At 59.7% G+C, this 22,042-nt stretch overlaps 1 protein-coding gene across 1 annotated transcript in view; it reads left to right on the top strand.

The window, feature by feature from the left end:
- Nucleotides 1-9,065: 9,065 nt before the first annotated feature.
- LOC140399438 (synapsin-1-like) overlaps nucleotides 9,066-22,042 on the top strand; it is a 39,469-nt gene continuing 26,492 nt past the window's right edge. The window contains exon 1 of the mRNA XM_072489016.1: nucleotides 9,066-9,125. Coding sequence (XP_072345117.1) covers nucleotides 9,096-9,125 — 30 coding nt within the window. The 5' untranslated portion in view covers nucleotides 9,066-9,095. The remainder of the gene's footprint in view (nucleotides 9,126-22,042) is intronic.

Here is a 22,042-nt window from a genome sequence, read left to right as displayed (position 1 = left end):
CCTGTATCAATCCCAAACTAATCCCACTGCCCCGCTCTCTCCCCAAAGCCCTGTATCAATCCCCAAACTAATCCCACTGCCCCGCTCTCTCCCCAAAGCCCTGTATCAATCCCCAAACTAATCCCACTGCCCCACACTCTCCCCATAGCCCTGTATCAATCCCAAACTAATCCCACTGCCCAGCTCTCTCCCCGTAGCCCTGTATCAATCCCAACTAATCCTACCTGTCCCGCTCTCTCCCCATAAGCCCTGTATCAATCCCCAAACTAATCCCACTGCCCACTCTCTCCCCATAGCCCTGTATCAATCCCCAAACTAATCCCACGGCCCCGCTCTCTCCCCATAGCCCTGTATCAATCCCAACTAATCCCACTGCCCCACACTCTCCCCATAGCCCTGTATCAATCCCAAACTAATCCCACTGCCCCACTCTCTCCCCATAGCCCTGTATCAATCCCAAACTAATCCCACTGCCCCACTCTCTCCCCATAGCCCTGTATCAATCCCAAAACTAATCCCACTGCCCAGCTCTCTCCCCGTAGCCCTGTATCAATCCCCAAACTAATCCCATTGCCCCTCTCTCTCCCCATAGCCCTGTATCAATCCCTTAACTAATCCCACTGCCCAGCTCTCTCCCCGTAGCCCTGTATCAATCCCCAAACTAATCCCATTGCCCCTCTCTCTCCCCATAGCCCTGTATCAATCCCAAACTAATCCCACTGCCCCACTCTCTCCCCATAGCCCTGTATCAATCCCAAACTAATCCCACTGTCCCACTCTCCCCCCATAGGCCTGTATCAATCCCAATCTAATCCCATTGCCCCTCTCTCTCCCCATAGCCCTGTATCAATCCCAAACTAATCCCACTGCCCAGCTCTCTCCCCGTAGCCCTGTATCAATCCCCAAACTAATCCCACTGTCCCACTCTCTCCCCATAGCCCTGTATCAATCCCCAAACTAATCCCACTGCCCCACTCTCTCCCCATAGCCCTGTATCAATCCCCAAACTAATCCCACTGCCCCACTCTCTCGCCATAGCCCTGTATCAATCCCCAAGCTAATCCCACTGCCCCGGTGTCTCGCCATAGCTCTGTATCAATCCCCAAACTAATCCCACTGCCCCACTCTCTCCCCATAGCCCTGTATCAATCCCCAAACTAATCCCACTGCCCCACTCTCTCCCCATAGCCCTGTATCAATCCCAAAACTAATCCCACTGCCCAGCTCTCTCCCCGTAGCCCTGTATCAATCCCCAAACTAATCCCATTGCCCCTCTCTCTCCCCATAGCCCTGTATCAATGCCAAAACTAATCCCACTGCCCCACTCTCTCCCCATAGCCCTGTATCAATCCCAAAACTAATCCCACTGTCCCGCTCTCTCCCCGTAGCCCTGTATCAATCCCCAAACTAATCTCACTGCCCCGCTCTCTCCCCATAGCCCTGTATCAATCCCAAACTAATTCCACTGCCCCGCTCTCTCCCCGTAGCCCTGTATCAATCCCCAAACTAATCCCACTGCCCCGCTCTCTCCCCATAGGCCTGTATCAATCCCAAACTAATCCCACTGCCCCGCTCTCTCCCCATAGCCCTGTATCAATCCCCAAACTAATCTCACTGCCCCACTCTCTCCCCATAGCCCTGCATCAATCCCAAACTAATTCCACTGCCCTGCTCTCTCCCCGTAGCCCTGTGTCAATCCCCAAACTAATCCCACTGCCCCACTCTCTCCCCATAGCCCTGTATCAATCCCAAACTAATCCCACTGCCCCGCGCTCTCTCCATAGCCCTCTATCAATCCCCAAACTAATTCCACTGCCCCCGCTCTCTCCCCATAGCCCTGTATCAATCCCAAACTAATCCCACTGCCCCACTCTCTCCCCATAGCCCTGTATCAATCCCCAAAGTAATCCCACTGCCCCGCTCTCTCCCCGTAGCCCTGTATCAATCCCCAAACTAATCCCACTGCCCCACTCTCACCCCATAGTCCTGTATCAATCCTAAACTAATCCCACTGCCCCGCTCCCCATAGCCCTGTATCAATCCCCAAACTAATCCCACTGCCCCACTCTCACCCATAGCCCTGTTTCAATCCCAAACTAATCCCACTGCCCCACTCTCTCCCCATAGCCCTGTATCAATCCCCAAACTCATCCCACTGCCCCGCTCTCTCCCCATAGCCCTGTATCAATCCTAAACTAATCCCACTGCCCCGCTCCCCATAGCCCTGTATCAATCCCCAAACTAATCCCACTGCCCCACTCTCACCCATAGCCATGTATCAATCCCAAACTAATCCCACTGCCCCACTCTCTCCCCATAGCCCTGTATCAATCCCCAAACTAATCCCACTGCCCCACTCTGTCCCCATAGCCTGTATCAATCCCCAAACTAATCCCACTGCCCTGCTCTCTCCCCATAGCCCTGTATCAATCCCCAAACTAATCCCACTGCTCCGCTCTCTACCCATAGCCCTGTATCAATCCCCAAACTAATCCCACTGCCCCGCTCTCTCCCCATAGCCCTGTATCAAGCCCAAAACTAATCCCACTGCCCCACTCTCTCCCCATAGCCCTGTATCAATCCCCAAACTAATCCCACTGCCCCGCTCTCTCCCCATAGCCCTGTATCAATCCCCAAACTAATCACACTGCCCCACTCTCTCCCCATAGCCCTGTATCAATCCCCAAACTAATCCCACTGCCCCGCTCTCTCCACATAGCCCTGTATCAATCCCCAAACTAATCCCACTGCCCCGCTCTCTCCCCATAGCTCAGTATCAATCCCAAAACTAATCCCACTGCCCCGCTCTCTCCCCATAGCCCTGTATCAATCCCCAAACTAATCCCACTGCCCCACTCTCTCCCCATAGCCCTGTATCAATCCCAAACTAATCCCACTGCCCCGCTCTCTCCACATAGCCCTGTATCAATCCCCAAACTAATCCCACTGCCCCACTCTCTCGCCATAGCCCTGTATCAATCCCAAACTAATCCCACTGTCCCGCTCTCTCCCCATAGCCCTGTATCAATCCCCAAACTAATCACACTGCCCCACTCTCTCCCCATAGCCCTGTATCAATCCCAAACTAATCCCACTGCCCCACTCTCTCCCCATATCCCTGTATCAATCCCCAAACTAATCCCACTGCCCCACTCTCTCGCCATAGCCCTGTATCAATCCTCAAACTGATCCCAATGCCCCGCTCTCTCCCCATAGCCCTGTATCAATCCCAAACTAATCCCACTGTCCCGCTCTCTCCCCATAGCCCTGTATCAATCCCCAAACTAATCACACTGCCCCATTCTCTCCCCATAGCCCTGTATCAATCCCACACTAATCCCACTGCCCCGCTCTCTCCCCATAGCCCTGTATCAATCCCACACTAATCCCACTGCCCCATTCTCTCCCCATAGCCCTGTAGCAATCCAAACTAATCCCACTGCCCTGCTCTCTCCCCATAGCCCTGTATCAATCCCAAACTAATCCCACTGCCCCGCTCTCTCCCCATAGCCCTGTATCAATCCCCAAACTAATCCCACTGCCCCGCTCCCTCCCCATAGCCCTGTATCAATCCCCAAACTAATCCCACTGCCCCTTTTCTAGCCCCCCTAAACCCACCACCTCTACCCCCTCAAAGGATGAGGGCAGCAGACGCCACGGGGGTCACCCACAGCCTTCAACTTCCCCCTCCTCGCACCCCCCTCACACACACCATTCCGACTTGGGATTCGATCAGCCGTTCCTTCGCTGTGACTGGGTCAGAGTCGTGGACCTTGCACCCTAACAGCAGTGTGATTGCACACGGGGACTGCCGCGGTTCAAGATGGCGGCTCACTCGGCCATCAAGGGGCAATTAGGGATGGCGAATAAATTCTGGGGTCTGCCAGAGAAGCTCCACCTCACACTAATGATGAGAAAATATTTAAAGATTTTCAGCACTTTACTGACCTTGTGATGTCGCACTGAACACTGTTGGTCGAAGTTATTTGAAATGTAGTCATTTTTGTCGCAATGGAAATGTGGCAGCCATCTTGTACACAGAGAGATCACATTGTGAAAATGATCTGATAGGTGGTGTTGGCAGAGGGATCAAAGCCCCAGGGCACCGGGGATATCTGTCCATCACCCTCGCTCATCATTCGATCTCCGCCAGGGCTGTACGGAGCTAATCTGTGACGGTAACGAGAGGCCTTAAATTTACCGTTACATCCCTAAACACAGCTCCTCCAACAGTGCGGCGCTCCCTCAGTACTGACCCTCCGACAGTGCGGCGCTCCCTCAGCACTGACCCTCCGACAGTGCGGCGCTCCCTCAGCACTGACCCTCCGACAGCGCGGCGCTCCCTCAGCACTGACCCTCCGACAGCGCGGCGCTCCCTCAGCACTGATCCTCCGTAAGTGCGGCGCTCCCTCAGCACTGACCCTCCCACAGTGCGGCGCTCCCTCAGCACTGACCCTCCGACAGTGCGGCGCTCCCTCAGCTCTGAGCCTCCGACAGTGCAGCGCTCCCTCAGCACTGACCCTCCGACAGCGCGGCGCTTCCTCACCACTGACCCTCCGACAGTGCGGCGCTCCCTCAGCACTGACCCTCCGACAGTGCGGCACTCCCTCAGCACTGACCCTCCGACAGTGCGGCGCTCCCTCACCACTGACCCTCCGACAGTGCGGCGCTCCCTCAGCACTGACCCTCCGACAGTGCGGCGCTCCCTCAGTACTGACCCTCCGACAGTGCGGCGCTCCCTCAGCACTGACCCTCCGACAGTGCGGCGCTCCCTCAGCACTGACCCTCCGACAGTGCGGCGCTCCCTCAGCACTGACCCTCTAACAGTGCGGCGCTCCCTCAGCACTGACCCTCCGACAGCGCGGCGCTCCCTCAGCACTGATCCTCCGTAAGTGCGGCGCTCCCTCAGCACTGACCCTCCCACAGTGCGGCACTCCCTCAGCTCTGAGCCTCCGACAGTGCAGCGCTCCCTCAGCACTGACCCTCCGACAGTGCGGCGCTTCCTCACCACTGACCCTCCGACAGTGCGGCGCTCCCTCAGCACTGACCCTCCGACAGTGCGGCACTCCCTCAGCACTGACCCTCCGACAGTGCGGCGCTCACTCACCACTGACCCTCCGACAGTGCGGCGCTCCCTCAGCACTGACCCTCCGACAGTGCGGCGCTCCCTCAGTACTGACCCTCCGACAATGCGGTGCTCCCTCAGCACTGACCCTCCGACAGTGCGGCGCTCCCTCAGCACTGACCCTCCGACAGTGCGGCACTCCCTCAGCACTGACCCTCCGACAGTGCGGCGCTCCCTCAGCACTGACCCTCCGTAAGTGCGGCGCTCCCTCAGCACTGACCCTCCGACAGTGCGGCGCTCCCTCACCACTGACCCTCCGACAGTGCGGCGCTCCCTCAGCACTGACCCTCCAACAGTGCGGCGCTCCCTCAGCACTGACCCTCCGACAGTGCGGCGCTCCCTCAGTACTGACCCTCCGACAGTGCGGCGCTCCCTCAGCACTGACGCTCCGACAGTGCGGTGCTCCCTCAGCACTGACCCTCCGACAGTGCGGCACTCCCTCAACACTGACCCTCCGACAGTTCGGCGCTCCCTCAGCACTGACCCTCCGACAGTGCGGCGCTCCCTCAGTACTGACCCTCCGACAATGCGGCGCTCCCTCAGCACTGACCCTCCGACAGTGCGGCGCTCCCTCAGCACTGACCCTCCGACAGTGCGGCACTCCCTCAGCACTGATCCTCCGACAGTGCGGCGCTCCCTCAGCACTGACCCTCCGTAAGTGCGGCGCTCCCTCAGCACTGACCCTCCGACAGTGCGGCGCTCCCTCACCACTGACCCTCCGACAGTGCGGCGCTCCCTCAGCACTTACCCTCCGACAGTGCGGCACTCCCTCAGCACTGACCCTCCGACAGTGCGGCACTCCCTCAGTACTGACCCTCTGACACTGCGGCGCTCCCTCAGTACTGGCCCTCCGACAGTGCGGCGCTCCCTCAGCACTGACCCTCCGACAGTGCAGCACTCCCTCAGTACTGACCCTCTGACACTGCGGCGCTCCCTCAGCGCTGACCCTCCGACAGTGCGGCACTCCCTCAGTACTGACCCTCCGACAGTGCGGTGCTCCCTCAGCACTGACCCTCCGACAGTGCGGCACTCACTCAGTACTGACCCTCTGACACTGCGGCGCTCCCTCAGTACTGGCCCTCCGACAGTGCGGCGCTCCCTCAGCACTGACCCTCCGACAGTGCAGCACTCCCTCAGTACTGACCCTCTGACACTGCGGCGCTCCCTCAGCGCTGACCCTCCGACAGTGCGGCGCTCCCTCAGCACTGACCCTCCGACAGTGCGGCGCTCCCTCAGCACTGATGCTCCGACAGTGCGGCGCTCCCTCAGTACTGACTCTCCGACAGTGCGGCGCTCCCTCAGCACTGACCCTCCGACAGTGCGGCACTCCCTCAGCACTGACGCTCCGACAGTGCGGCGCTCCCTCAGTACTGACCCTCTGACAGTGCGGCGCTCCCTCTGCATTAACCCTCCGACAGTGTGGCGCTCACTCAGCACTGACCCTCCGACAGTGCGGCACTCCCTCAACACTGACCCTCCGACTGTGCGGCGCTCCCTCAGCACTGACGCTCCGACAGTGCGGCGCTCCCTCAGTACTGACCCTCCGACAGTGCGGCGCTCCCTCAGCACTGACCCTCCGACAGTGCGGCGCTCCCTCAGCACTGACCCTCCGACATTGCGGCGCTCCCTCAGTACTGACCCTCCGACAGTGCGGCGCTCCCTCAGCACTGACACTCCGACAGTGCGGCGCTCCCTCTGCATCAACCCTCCGACAGTACGGCGCTCCCTCAGCACAGACCCTCCGACATTGCGGCACTCCCTCAACACTGACCCTCCGACCGTGCGGCGCTCCCTCAGCACTGACCCTCCGACAGTGCGGTGCTCCCTCGGCACTGACCCTCCGACAGTGCGGCGCTCCCTCAGCACTGACCCTCCGACAGTGCGGTGCTCCCTCGGCACTGACCCTCCGACAGTGCGGCGATCCCTCAGCACTGACCCTCCGACAGTGCGGCGCTCCCTCAGCACTGACCCTCCGACAGTGCGGCACTCCCTCAGCACCGACATTCCGACAGTGCGGCACTCCCTCATCCCTGACCCTCCGACAGTGCGGCGCTCCCTCAGCACTGACCCTCCGACAGTGCGGCACTCCCTCAGTACTGACCCTCTGACACTGCGGCGCTCCCTCAGTACTGGCCCTCCGACAGTGCGGCGCTCCCTCAGCACTGACCCTCCGACAGTGCAGCACTCCCTCAGTACTGACCCTCTGACACTGCGGCGCTCCCTCAGCGCTGACCCTCCGACAGTGCGGCGCTCCCTCAGCACTGACCCTCCGACAGTGCGACGCTCCCTCAGCACTGACGCTCCGACAGTGCGGCGCTCCCTCAGTACTGACTCTCCGACAGTGCGGCACTCCCTCAGCACTGACGCTCCGACAGTGCGGAGCTCCCTCAGTACTGACCCTCTGACAGTGCGGTGCTCCCTCAGCACTGACCCTCCGACAGTGCGGCGCTTCCTCAGCACTGACCCTCCGACAGTGCGGCACTCCCTCAGCACTGACGCTCCGACAGTGCGGCGCTCCCTCAGTACTGACCCTCTGACAGTGCGGCACTCCCTCAGCACTGACCCTCCGACAGTGCGGCGCTCCCTCAGCACTGACGCTCCGACAGTGCGGCGCTCCCTCAGTACTGACCCTCCGACAGTGCAGCACTCCCTCAGTACTGGCCCTCCGACAGTGCGGCGCTCCCTCAGCACTGACCCTCCGACAGTGCAGCACTCCCTCAGTACTGACCCTCTGACACTGCGGCGCTCCCTCAGCGCTGACCCTCCGACAGTGCGGCGCTCCCTCAGCACTGACCCTCCGACAGTGCGACGCTCCCTCAGCACTGACGCTCCGACAGTGCGGCGCTCCCTCAGTACTGACTCTCCGACAGTGCGGCACTCCCTCAGCACTGACGCTCCGACAGTGCGGAGCTCCCTCAGTACTGACCCTCTGACAGTGCGGTGCTCCCTCAGCACTGACCCTCCGACAGTGCGGCGCTTCCTCAGCACTGACCCTCCGACAGTGCGGCACTCCCTCAGCACTGACGCTCCGACAGTGCGGCGCTCCCTCAGTACTGACCCTCTGACAGTGCGGCACTCCCTCAGCACTGACCCTCCGACCGTGCGGCGCTCCCTCAGCACTGACCCTCCGACAGTGCGGCGCTCCCTCAGCACTGACCCTCCGACAGTTCGGTGCTCCCTCGGCACTGACCCTCCGACAGTGCGGTGATCCCTCAGCACTGACCCTCCGACAGTGCGGCGCTCCCTCGGCACTGACCCTCCGACAGTGCGGTGATCCCTCAGCACTGACCCTCCTACAGTGCAGCGCTCCCTCAGCACTGACCCTCCGACAGTGCGGTGATCCCTCAGCACTGACCCTCCGACAGTGCGGCGCTCCCTCATCACTGACCCTCCCACAGTGCTGCGCTCCCTCAGCACCGACATTCCGACAGTGCGGCACTCCCTCATCCCTGACCCTCCGACAGTGCGGCGGTCCCTCAGCACTGACCCTCCGACAGTGTGGCACTCCCTCAGCACTGACCCTCCGACAGTGCGGCGCTACCTCAGCTCTGACCCTCCGACAGTGCGGCGCTACCTCAGCACTGACCCTCCGACAGTGCGGCGCTTCCTCGGCACTGACCCTCTGACAGTGCGGCGCTACCTCAGCACTGACCCTCCAACAGTGCGGCGCTCCCTCAGCACTGACCCTCCCACAGTGCGGTGCTCCCTCAGCACTGACCCTCCCACAGTGCGCCACTCTAACAGCACTGACCCTCAGACAACGCGGTGCTCCCTCAGCACTGACCATCGCTCAGCAGTGGGCGGGAGCCAAGTGTCGGACTGGATGATGGGGTTGGTGTTTCTGAGTCGGGACCCCAGTTTGTGATGGTGGGAATGTGTTAAACGTGGGGAGAAACATTGTGCTCATCTCAACGCTAACGACTTCCTCTCTTTGCAGTTCACAACTTCAAAATTCCCGGTTGTGGTCAAAATGGGACATGCCTATTCAGGAATGGGAAAGGTAAGAAATGTCACAATGGCTATCTGCTATGCATGCTGGATGCACATTGGTCTGACTGTTGGAGACTCACGCTGCAGTGCCACTAGTGGGGAGAGAGAGTAATTGCAGTGTGACGGTTCATCGAGATGAAATGAATTGGGAAATGTTTACATGTGGATTTACAATCATATTCAACTTCACAACGGATTCACGGCTATTGTCATTGATATATGTCAATACAGTTACTGCAGCCCAGTTACTACTGACCCCTCAATAGTACGGCCCTGTCACTGACGGAGTGACCCCTCAAAAGTGCGGCCCTGTCAGTGACTGACTGGCCCCTCGATAGTGCGGCCCTGTCACTGACTGACTGACCCCTCGATAGTGCGGCCCTGTCACTGACTGACTGACCCCTCGATAGTGCGGCCCTCTCACTGACTGAATGACTCCTTGATAGTGCGGCCCTCTCACTGACTGAATGACCCCTCGATAGTGCAGCTCTGTCAGTGACTGAATGACCCCTTGTTAGTGCGGCCCTGTCACTGACTGACTGACCCCTCGATAGTGCGGCCCCGTCACTGACTGACTGACCCCTCGATAGTGCGGCCCTGTCACTGTGTCACTGACTGACTGACCCCTCGATAGTGCGGCCCTCTCACTGACTGAATGACCCCTTGATAGTGCGGCCCACTCACTGACTGACTGACCCCTCGAAAGTGCGGCCCTGTCACTGACTGACTGACCCCTCGAAAGTGCGGCCCTGTCACTGACTGACTGACCCCTCGATAGTGCGGCCCTCTCACTGACTGACTGACCCCTCGATAGTGCGGCCCTGTCACTGACTGACTGACCCCTCGAAAGTGCGGCCCTGTCACTGACTGACTGACCCGTCGATAGTGCGGCCCTGTCACTGTGTCACTGACTGACCCCTCGATAGTGCGGCCCTGTCACTGTGTCACTGACTGACCCCTCGATAGTGCAGCCCTCTCACTGTGTCACTGACTGACCCCTCGATAGTGCGGCCCTGTCACTGTGTCACTGACTGACCCCTCGATAGTGCGGCCCTGTCACTGTGTCACTGACTGACCCCTCGATAGTGCGGCCCTGTCACTGTGTCACTGACTGACCCCTCGATAGTGCGGCCCTGTCACTGTGTCACTGACTGACCCCTCGATAGTGCGGCCCTGTCGCTGTGTCACTGACTGACCCCTCGATAGTGCGGCCCTGTCACTGTGTAACTGACTGACTGACCCCTCGATAGTGCGGCCCTGTCACTGTGTCACAGACTGACTGACCCCTCGATAGTGCGGCCCTGTCACTGTGTCACTGACTGACCCCTCGATAGTGCGGCCCTGTCGCTGTGTCACTGACTGACCCCTCGATAGTGCGGCCCTGTCACTGTGTCACTGACTGACTGACCCCTCGATAGTGCGGCCCTGTCACTGTGTCACAGACTGACTGACCCCTCGATAGTGCGGCCCTGTCACTGTGTCACTGACTGACCCCTCGATAGTGCGGCGCTGTCACTGTGTCACTGACTGACCCCTCGATAGTGCGGCCCTGTCACTGTGTCACTGACTGACCCCTCGATAGTGCGGCCCTGTCACTGTGTCACTGACTGACCCCTCGATAGTGCGGCCCTGTCATTGTGTCACTGACTGACCCCTCGATAGTGCGGCCCTGTCACTGTGTCACTGACTGACCCCTCGATAGTGCGGCCCTGTCACTGTGTCACTGACTGACCCCTCGATAGTGCGGCCCTGTCTCTGTGTCACTGACTGACCCCTCGATAGTGCGGCCCTGTCACTGTGTCACTGACTGACCCCTCGATAGTGCGGCCCTGTCACTGTGTCACTGACTGACCCCTCGATAGTGCGGCGCTGTCACTGTGTCACTGACTGACCCCTCGATAGTGCGGCCCTGTCACTGTGTCACTGACTGACCCCTCGATAGTGCGGCCTGTCACTGTGTCACTGACTGACCCCTCGATAGTGCGGCCCAGTCACTGTGTCACTGACTGACTGACCCCTCGATAGTGCGGCCCTGTCACTGTGTCACTGACTGACCCCTCGATAGTGCGGCCCTGTCACTGTGTCACTGACTGACCCCTCGATAGTGCGGCCCTGTCACTGTGTCACTGACTGACCCCTCGATAGTGCGGCGCTGTCACTGTGTCACTGACTGACCCCTCGATAGTGCGGCACTGTCACTGTGTCACTGACTGACCCCTCGATAGTGCGGCCCAGTCACTGTGTCACTGACTGACCCCTCGATAGTGCGGCCCTGTCACTGTGTCACTGACTGACTGACCCCTCGATAGTGCGGCCCTGTCACTGTGTCACTGACTGACCCCTCGATAGTGCGGCCCTGTCACTGTGTCACTGACTGACTGACCCCTCGATAGTGCGGCCCTGTCACTGTGTCACTGACTGACTGACCCCTCGATAGTTCGGCCCTGTCACTGTGTCACTGACTGAATGACCCCTCGATAGTGCGGCCCTGTCACTGTGTCACTGACTGACGCCTCGATAGTGCGGCCCTGTCACTGTGTCACTGACTGACCCCTCGATAGTGCGGCCCTGTCACTGTGTCACTGACTGACCCCTCGATAGTGCGGCCCTGTCACTGTGTCACTGACTGACCCTCGATAGTGCGGCCCTGTCACTGTGTCACTGACTGACCCCTCGATAGTGCGGCCCTGTCACTGTGTCACTGACTGACCCCTCGATAGTGCGGCCCTGTCACTGTGTCACAGACTGACTGACCCCTCGATAGTGCGGCCCTGTCACTGTGTCACTGACTGACCCCTCGATAGTGCGGCGCTGTCACTGTGTCACTGACTGACCCCTCGATAGTGCGGCCCAGTCACTGTGTCACTGACTGACTGACCCCTCGATAGTGCGGCCCTGTCACTGTGTCACTGACTGACTCTCGATAGTGCGGCCCTGTCACTGTGACACTGACTGACCCCTCGATAGTGCGGCCCTGTCACTGTCTCACTGACTGACCCCTCGATAGTGCGGCCCTGTCATTGTGTCACTGACTGACCCCTCGATAGTGCAGCCCTGTCACTGTGTCACTGACAGACCCCTCGATAGTGCGGCCCTGTCACTGTGTCACTGACTGACTGACCCCCTCGATAGTGCGGCCCTGTCTCTGTGTCACTGACTGACCCCTCGATAGTGCGGCCCTGTCACTGTGTCACTGACTGACCCCTCGATAGTGCGGCCCTGTCACTGTGTCACTGACTGACCCTCGATAGTGCGGCCCTGTCACTGTGTCACTGACTGACCCCTCGATAGTGCGGCCCTGTCACTGTGTCACTGACTGACTGACCCCTCGATAGTGCGGCCCTGTCACTGTGTCACTGACTGACTCCTCGATAGTGCGGCCCTGTCACTGTGTCACTGACTGACTGACCCCTCGATAGTGCGGCCCTGTCACTGTGTCACTGACTGACCCCTCGATAGTGCGGCCCTGTCACTGTGTCACTGACTGAATGACCCCTCGAGAGTGCGGCCCTGTCACTGTGTCACTGACTGACGCCTCGATAGTGCGGCCCTGTCACTGTGTCACTGACTGACCCCTCGATAGTGCGGCCCTGTCACTGAGTCACTGACTGACCCCTCGATAGTGCGGTCCTGTCACTGTGTCACTGACTGACCCCTCGATAGTGTGGCCCTGTCACTGTGTCACTGACTGACTGACCGCTCGATAGTGCGGCCCTGTCACTGTGTCACTGACTGACCCCTCGATAGTGCGGCCCTGTCACTGTGTCACTGACGGACTGACCCCTCGATAGTGCGGCCCTGTCACTGTGTCACTGACTGACCCCTCGATAGTGCGGCCCTGTCACTGACTGACTGACCCCTCGATAGTGCGGCCCTGTCACTGTGTCACTGACTGACCCCTCGATAGTGCGGCCCTGTCACTGTGTCACTGACTGACCCCTCGATAGTGCGGCCCTGTCACTGTGTCACTGACTGAATGACCCCTCGATAGTGCGGCCCTGTCACTGTGTCACTGACTGACCCCTCGATAGTGCGGCCCTGTCACTGAGTCACTGACTGACCCCTCGATAGTGCGGCCCTGTCACTGTGTCACTGACTGACCCCTCGATAGTGTGGCCCTGTCACTGTGTCACTGACTGACTGACCGCTCGATAGTGCGGCCCTGTCACTGTGTCACTGACTGACCCCTCGATAGTGCGGCCCTGTCACTGTGTCACTGACGGACTGACCCCTCGATAGTGCGGCCCTGTCACTGTGTCACTGACTGACCCCTCGATAGTGCGGCCCTGTCACTGACTGACTGACCCCTCGATAGTGCGGCCCTGTCACTGTGTCACTGACTGACGCCTCGATAGTGCGGCCCTGTCACTGTGTCACTGACTGACCCCTCGATAGTGCGGCCCTGTCACTGTGTCACTGACTGAATGACCCCTCGATAGTGCGGCCCTGTCACTGTGTCACTGACTGACGCCTCGATAGTGTGGCCCTGTCACTGTGTCACTGACTGACTCCTCGATAGTGCGGCCCTGTCACTGAGTCACTGACTGACCCCTCGATAGTGCGGCCCTGTCACTGTGTCACTGACTGACCCCTCGATAGTGTGGCCCTGTCACTGTGTCACTGACTGACTGACCGCTCGATAGTGCGGCCCTGTCACTGTGTCACTGACTGGCCCCTCGATAGTGCGGCCCTGTCACTGTGTCACTGACGGACTGACCCCTCGATAGTGCGGCCCTGTCACTGTGTCACTGACTGACCCCTCGATAGTGCGGCCCTGTCACTGTGACACTGACTGACCCCTCGATAGTGCGGCCCTGTCACTGTGTCACTGACTGACCCCTCGATAGTGCGGCCCTGTCACTGTGTCACTGACTGACCCCTCGATAGTGCGGCCCTGTCACTGTGTCACTGACTGACCCCTCGATAGTGCGGCCCTGTCACTGTGTCACTGACTGACTGACCCCCTCGATAGTGCGGCCCTGTCTCTGTGTCACTGACTGACCCCTCGATAGTGCGGCCCTGTCACTGTGTCACTGACTGACCCCTCGATAGTGCGGCCCTGTCACTGTGTCACTGACTGACCCTCGATAGTGCGGCCCTGTCACTGTGTCACTGACTGACCCCTCGATAGTGCGGCCCTGTCACTGTGTCACTGACTGACTGACCCCTCGATAGTGCGGCCCTGTCACTGTGTCACTGACTGACTCCTCGATAGTGCGGCCCTGTCACTGAGTCACTGACTGACCCCTCGATAGTGCGGCCCTGTCACTGTGTCACTGACTGACCCCTCGATAGTGTGGCCCTGTCACTGTGTCACTGACTGACTGACCGCTCGATAGTGCGGCCCTGTCACTGTGTCACTGACTGGCCCCTCGATAGTGCGGCCCTGTCACTGTGTCACTGACGGACTGACCCCTCGATAGTGCGGCCCTGTCACTGTGTCACTGACTGACCCCTCGATAGTGCGGCCCTGTCACTGTGACACTGACTGACCCCTCGATAGTGCGGCCCTGTCACTGTGTCACTGACTGACCCCTCGATAGTGCGGCCCTGTCACTGTGTCACTGACTGACCCCTCGATAGTGCGGCCCTGTCACTGTGTCACTGACTGACCCCTCGATAGTGCGGCCCTGTCACTGTGTCACTGACTGACTGACCCCCTCGATAGTGCGGCCCTGTCTCTGTGTCACTGACTGACCCCTCGATAGTGCGGCCCTGTCACTGTGTCACTGACTGACCCCTCGATAGTGCGGCCCTGTCACTGTGTCACTGACTGACCCTCGATAGTGCGGCCCTGTCACTGTGTCACTGACTGACCCCTCGATAGTGCGGCCCTGTCACTGTGTCACTGACTGACTGACCCCTCGATAGTGCGGCCCTGTCACTGTGTCACTGACTGACTCCTCGATAGTGCGGCCCTGTCACTGTGTCACTGACTGACTGACCCCTCGATAGTGCGGCCCTGTCACTGTGTCACTGACTGACCCCTCGATAGTGCGGCCCTGTCACTGTGTCACTGACTGAATGACCCCTCGATAGTGCGGCCCTGTCACTGTGTCACTGACTGACGCCTCGATAGTGCGGCCCTGTCACTGTGTCACTGACTGACCCCTCGATAGTGCGGCCCTGTCACTGAGTCACTGACTGACCCCTCGATAGTGCGGCCCTGTCACTGTGTCACTGACTGACCCCTCGATAGTGTGGCCCTGTCACTGTGTCACTGACCCCTCGATAGTGCGGCCCTGTCACTGTGTCACTGACTGACCGCTCGATAGTGCGGCCCTGTCACTGTGTCACTGACTGACCCCTCGATAGTGCGGCCCTGTCACTGTGTCACTGACGGACTGACCCCTCGATAGTGCGGCCCTGTCACTGTGTCACTGACTGACCCCTCGATAGTGCGGCCCTGTCACTGACTGACTGACCCCTCGATAGTGCGGCCCTGTCACTGTGTCACTGACTGACCCCTCGATAGTGCGGCCCTGTCACTGTGTCACTGACTGACCCCTCGATAGTGCGGCCCTGTCGCTGTGTCACTGACTGACCCCTCGATAGTGCGGCCCTGTCACTGTGTCACTGACTGACCCCTCGATAGTGCGGCCCTGTCACTGACTGACTGACCCCTCGATAGTGCGGCCCTGTCACTGTGTCACTGACTGACCCCTCGGTAGTGCGGCCCTGTCACTGTGTCACTGACTGACCCCTCGATAGTGCGGCCCTGTCACTGTGTCACTGACTGAATGACCCCTCGATAGTGCGGCCCTGTCACTGTGTCACTGACTGACGCCTCGATAGTGCGGCCCTGTCACTGTGTCACTGACTGACCCCTCGATAGTGCGGCCCTGTCACTGAGTCACTGACTGACCCCTCGATAGTGCGGCCCTGTCACTGTGTCACTGACTGACCCCTCGATAGTGCGGCCCTGTCACTGTGTCACTGACGGACTGACCCCTCGATAGTGCGGCCCTGTCACTGTGTCACTGACTGACCCCTCGATAGTGCGGCCCTGTCACTGACTGACTGACCCCTCGATAGTGCGGCCCTGTCACTGTGTCACTGACTGACGCCTCGATAGTGCGGCCCTGTCTCTGTGTCACTGACTGACCCCTCGATAGTGCGGCCCTGTCACTGTGTCACTGACTGAATGACCCCTCGATAGTGCGGCCCTGTCACTGTGTCACTGACTGACGCCTCGATAGTGCGGCCCTGTCACTGTGTCACTGACTGACCCCTCGATAGTGCGGCCCTGTCACTGAGTCACTGACTGACCCCTCGATAGTGCGGCCCTGTCACTGTGTCACTGACTGACCCCTCGATAGTGTGGCCCTGTCACTGTGTCACTGACTGACTGACCGCTCGATAGTGCGGCCCTGTCACTGTGTCACTGACTGGCCCCTCGATAGTGCGGCCCTGTCACTGTGTCACTGACGGACTGACCCCTCGATAGTGCGGCCCTGTCACTGTGTCACTGACTGACCCCTCGATAGTGCGGCCCAGTCACTGTGTCACTGACTGACTGACCCCTCGATAGTGCGGCCCTGTCACTGTGTCACTGACTGACCCCTCGATAGTGCGGCCCTGTCACTGTGTCACTGACTGACCCCTCGATAGTGCGGCCCTGTCACTGTGTCACTGACTGAATGACCCCTCGATAGTGCGGCCCTGTCACTGTGTCACTGACTGACGCCTCGATAGTGCGGCCCTGTCACTGTGTCACTGACTGACCCCTCGATAGTGCGGCCCTGTCACTGAGTCACTGACTGACCCCTCGATAGTGCGGCCCTGTCACTGTGTCACTGACTGACCCCTCGATAGTGTGGCCCTGTCACTGTGTCACTGACCCCTCGATAGTGCGGCCCTGTCACTGTGTCACTGACTGACCGCTCGATAGTGCGGCCCTGTCACTGTGTCACTGACTGACCCCTCGATAGTGCGGCCCTGTCACTGTGTCACTGACGGACTGACCCCTCGATAGTGCGGCCCTGTCACTGTGTCACTGACTGACCCCTCGATAGTGCGGCCCTGTCACTGACTGACTGACCCCTCGATAGTGCGGCCCTGTCACTGTGTCACTGACTGACCCCTCGATAGTGCGGCCCTGTCACTGTGTCACTGACTGACCCCTCGATAGTGCGGCCCTGTCGCTGTGTCACTGACTGACCCCTCGATAGTGCGGCCCTGTCACTGTGTAACTGACTGACTGACCCCTCGATAGTGCGGCCCTGTCACTGTGTCACAGACTGACTGACCCCTCGATAGTGCGGCCCTGTCACTGTGTCACAGACTGACTGACCCCTCGATAGTGCGGCCCTGTCACTGTGTCACTGACTGACCCCTCGATAGTGCGGCCCTGTCGCTGTGTCACTGACTGACCCCTCGATAGTGCGGCCCTGTCACTGTGTCACTGACTGACTGACCCCTCGATAGTGCGGCCCTGTCACTGTGTCACAGACTGACTGACCCCTCGATAGTGCGGCCCTGTCACTGTGTCACTGACTGACCCCTCGATAGTGCGGCGCTGTCACTGTGTCACTGACTGACCCCTCGATAGTGCGGCCCTGTCACTGTGTCACTGACTGACCCCTCGATAGTGCGGCCCTGTCACTGTGTCACTGACTGACCCCTCGATAGTGCGGCCCTGTCACTGTGTCACTGACTGACCCCTCGATAGTGCGGCCCTGTCACTGTGTCACTGACTGACCCCTCGATAGTGCGGCGCTGTCACTGTGTCACTGACTGACCCCTCGATAGTGCGGCCCTGTCACTGTGTCACTGACTGACCCCTCGATAGTGCGGCCTGTCACTGTGTCACTGACTGACCCCTCGATAGTGCGGCCCTGTCACTGTGTCACTGACTGACCCCTCGATAGTGCGGCCCTGTCACTGTGTCACTGACTGACTGACCCCTCGATAGTGCGGCCCTGTCACTGTGTCACTGACTGACCCCTCGATAGTGCGGCCCTGTCACTGTGTCACTGACTGACCCCTCGATAGTGCGGCCCTGTCACTGTGTAACTGACTGACCCCTCGATAGTGCGGCGCTGTCACTGTGTCACTGACTGACCCCTCGATAGTGCGGCCCTGTCACTGTGTCACTGACTGACCCCTCGATAGTGCGGCCCAGTCACTGTGTCACTGACTGACCCCTCGATAGTGCGGCCCTGTCACTGTGTCACTGACTGACTGACCCCTCGATAGTGCGGCCCTGTCACTGTGTCACTGACTGACAGACCCCTCGAGAGTGCGGCCCTGTCACTGTGTCACTGACTGACCCCTCGATAGTGCGGCCCTGTCACTGTGTCAATGACTGACTGACCCCTCGATAGTGCGGCCCTGTCACTGTGTCACTGACTGACCGCTCGATAGTGCGGCCCTGTCACTGTGTCACTGACTGACCCCTCGATAGTGCGGCGCTGTCACTGTGTCACTGACTGACCCCTCGATAGTGCGGCACAGTCACTGTGTCACTGACTGACTGACCCCTCGATAGTGCGGCCCTGTCACTGTGTCACTGACTGACCCTCGATAGTGCGGCCCTGTCACTGTGACACTGACTGACCCCTCGATAGTGCGGCCCTGTCACTGTGTCACTGACTGACCCCTCGATAGTGCGGCCCTGTCACTGTGTCACTGACTGACTGACCCCTCGATAGTGCGGCCCTGTCACTGTGTCACTGACTGACTGACCCCTCGATAGTGCGGCCCTGTCACTGTGTCACTGACTGAATGACCCCTCGATAGTGCGGCCCTGTCACTGTGTCACTGACTGACGCCTCGATAGTGCGGCCCTGTCACTGTGTCACTGACTGACCCCTCGATAGTGCGGCCCTGTCACTGTGTCACTGACTGACCCCTCGATAGTGCGGCCCTGTCACTGTGTCACTGACTGACCCTCGATAGTGCGGCCCTGTCACTGTGTCACTGACTGACCCCTCGATAGTGCGGCCCTGTCACTGTGTCACTGACTGACCCCTCGATAGTGCGGCCCTGTCACTGTGTCACAGACTGACTGACCCCTCGATAGTGCGGCCCTGTCACTGTGTCACTGACTGACCCCTCGATAGTGCGGCGCTGTCACTGTGTCACTGACTGACCCCTCGATAGTGCGGCCCAGTCACTGTGTCACTGACTGACTGACCCCTCGATAGTGCGGCCCTGTCACTGTGTCACTGACTGACCCTCGATAGTGCGGCCCTGTCACTGTGACACTGACTGACCCCTCGATAGTGCGGCCCTGTCACTGTCTCACTGACTGACCCCTCGATAGTGCGGCCCTGTCACTGTGTCACTGACTGACCCCTCGATAGTGCAGCCCTGTCACTGTGTCACTGACTGACCCCTCGATAGTGCGGCCCTGTCACTGTGTCACTGACTGACTGACCCCCTCGATAGTGCGGCCCTGTCTCTGTGTCACTGACTGACCCCTCGATAGTGCGACCCTGTCACTGTGTCACTGACTGACCCCTCGATAGTGCGGCCCTGTCACTGTGTCACTGACTGACCCTCGATAGTGCGGCCCTGTCACTGTGTCACTGACTGACCCCTCGATAGTGCGGCCCTGTCACTGTGTCACTGACTGACTGACCCCTCGATAGTGCGGCCCTGTCACTGTGTCACTGACTGACTCCTCGATAGTGCGGCCCTGTCACTGTGTCACTGACTGACTGACCCCTCGATAGTGCGGCCCTGTCACTGTGTCACTGACTGACCCCTCGATAGTGCGGCCCTGTCACTGCGTCACTGACTGAATGACCCCTCGATAGTGCGGCCCTGTCACTGTGTCACTGACTGACGCCTCGATAGTGCGGCCCTGTCACTGTGTCACTGACTGACCCCTCGATAGTGCGGCCCTGTCACTGAGTCACTGACTGACCCCTCGATAGTGCGGCCCTGTCACTGTGTCACTGACTGACCCCTCGATAGTGTGGCCCTGTCACTGTGTCACTGACTGACTGACCGCTCGATAGTGCGGCCCTGTCACTGTGTCACTGACTGACCCCTCGATAGTGCGGCCCTGTCACTGTGTCACTGACGGACTGACCCCTCGATAGTGCGGCCCTGTCACTGTGTCACTGACTGACCCCTCGATAGTGCGGCCCTGTCACTGACTGACTGACCCCTCGATAGTGCGGCCCTGTCACTGTGTCACTGACTGACCCCTCGATAGTGCGGCCCTGTCACTGTGTCACTGACTGACCCCTCGATAGTGCGGCCCTGTCACTGTGTCACTGACTGAATGACCCCTCGATAGTGCGGCCCTGTCACTGTGTCACTGACTGACTGACCCCTCGATAGTGCGGCCCTGTCACTGTGTCACTGACTGACCCCTCGATAGTGCGGCCCTGTCACTGAGTCACTGACTGACCCCTCGATAGTGCGGCCCTGTCACTGTGTCACTGACTGACCCCTCGATAGTGTGGCCCTGTCACTGTGTCACTGACTGACTGACCGCTCGATAGTGCGGCCCTGTCACTGTGTCACTGACTGACCCCTCGATAGTGCGGCCCTGTCACTGTGTCACTGACGGACTGACCCCTCGATAGTGCGGCCCTGTCACTGTGTCACTGACTGACCCCTCGATAGTGCGGCCCTGTCACTGACTGACTGACCCCTCGATAGTGCGGCCCTGTCACTGTGTCACTGACTGACGCCTCGATAGTGCGGCCCTGTCACTGTGTCACTGACTGACCCCTCGATAGTGCGGCCCTGTCACTGTGTCACTGACTGAATGACCCCTCGATAGTGCGGCCCTGTCACTGTGTCACTGACTGACGCCTCGATATTGCGGCCCTGTCACTGTGTCACTGACTGACCCCTCGATAGTGCGGCCCTGTCACTGAGTCACTGACTGACCCCTCGATAGTGCGGCCCTGTCACTGTGTCACTGACTGACCCCTCGATAGTGTGGCCCTGTCACTGTGTCACTGACTGACTGACCGCTCGATAGTGCGGCCATGTCACTGTGTCACTGACTGGCCCCTCGATAGTGCGGCCCTGTCACTGTGTCACTGACTGACTGACCCCTCGATAGTGCGGCCCTGTCACTGTGTCACTGACTGACCCCTCGATAGTGCGGCCCTGTCACTGTGTCACTGACTGACCCCTCGATAGTGCGGCCCTGTCACTGTGTCACTGACTGACCCTCGATAGTGCGGCCCTGTCACTGTGTCACTGACTGACCCCTCGATAGTGCGGCCCTGTCACTGTGTCACTGACTGACTGACCCCTCGATAGTGCGGCCCTGTCACTGTGTCACTGACTGACTCCTCGATAGTGCGGCCCTGTCACTGTGTCACTGACTGACTGACCCCTCGATAGTGCGGCCCTGTCACTGTGTCACTGACTGACCCCTCGATAGTGCGGCCCTGTCACTGTGTCACTGACTGAATGACCCCTCGATAGTGCGGCCCTGTCACTGTGTCACTGACTGACGCCTCGATAGTGCGGCCCTGTCACTGTGTCACTGACTGACCCCTCGATAGTGCGGCCCTGTCACTGAGTCACTGACTGACCCCTCGATAGTGCGGCCCTGTCACTGTGTCACTGACTGACCCCTCGATAGTGTGGCCCTGTCACTGTGTCACTGACCCCTCGATAGTGCGGCCCTGTCACTGTGTCACTGACTGACCGCTCGATAGTGCGGCCCTGTCACTGTGTCACTGACTGACCCCTCGATAGTGCGGCCCTGTCACTGTGTCACTGACGGACTGACCCCTCGATAGTGCGGCCCTGTCACTGTGTCACTGACTGACCCCTCGATAGTGCGGCCCTGTCACTGACTGACTGACCCCTCGATAGTGCGGCCCTGTCACTGTGTCACTGACTGACCCCTCGATAGTGCGGCCCTGTCACTGTGTCACTGACTGACCCCTCGATAGTGCGGCCCTGTCACTGTGTCACTGACTGACCCCTCGATAGTGCGGCCCT

The sequence above is a fragment of the Scyliorhinus torazame genome, chromosome 22 (assembly GCF_047496885.1).
Source record: "Scyliorhinus torazame isolate Kashiwa2021f chromosome 22, sScyTor2.1, whole genome shotgun sequence".
In the NCBI taxonomy this organism is placed as follows: Eukaryota; Metazoa; Chordata; class Chondrichthyes; order Carcharhiniformes; family Scyliorhinidae; genus Scyliorhinus; species Scyliorhinus torazame.
The sequence above is the reverse complement of the archived record's forward strand: the minus strand, read 5'-3'. Positions and strand labels throughout refer to the sequence as shown.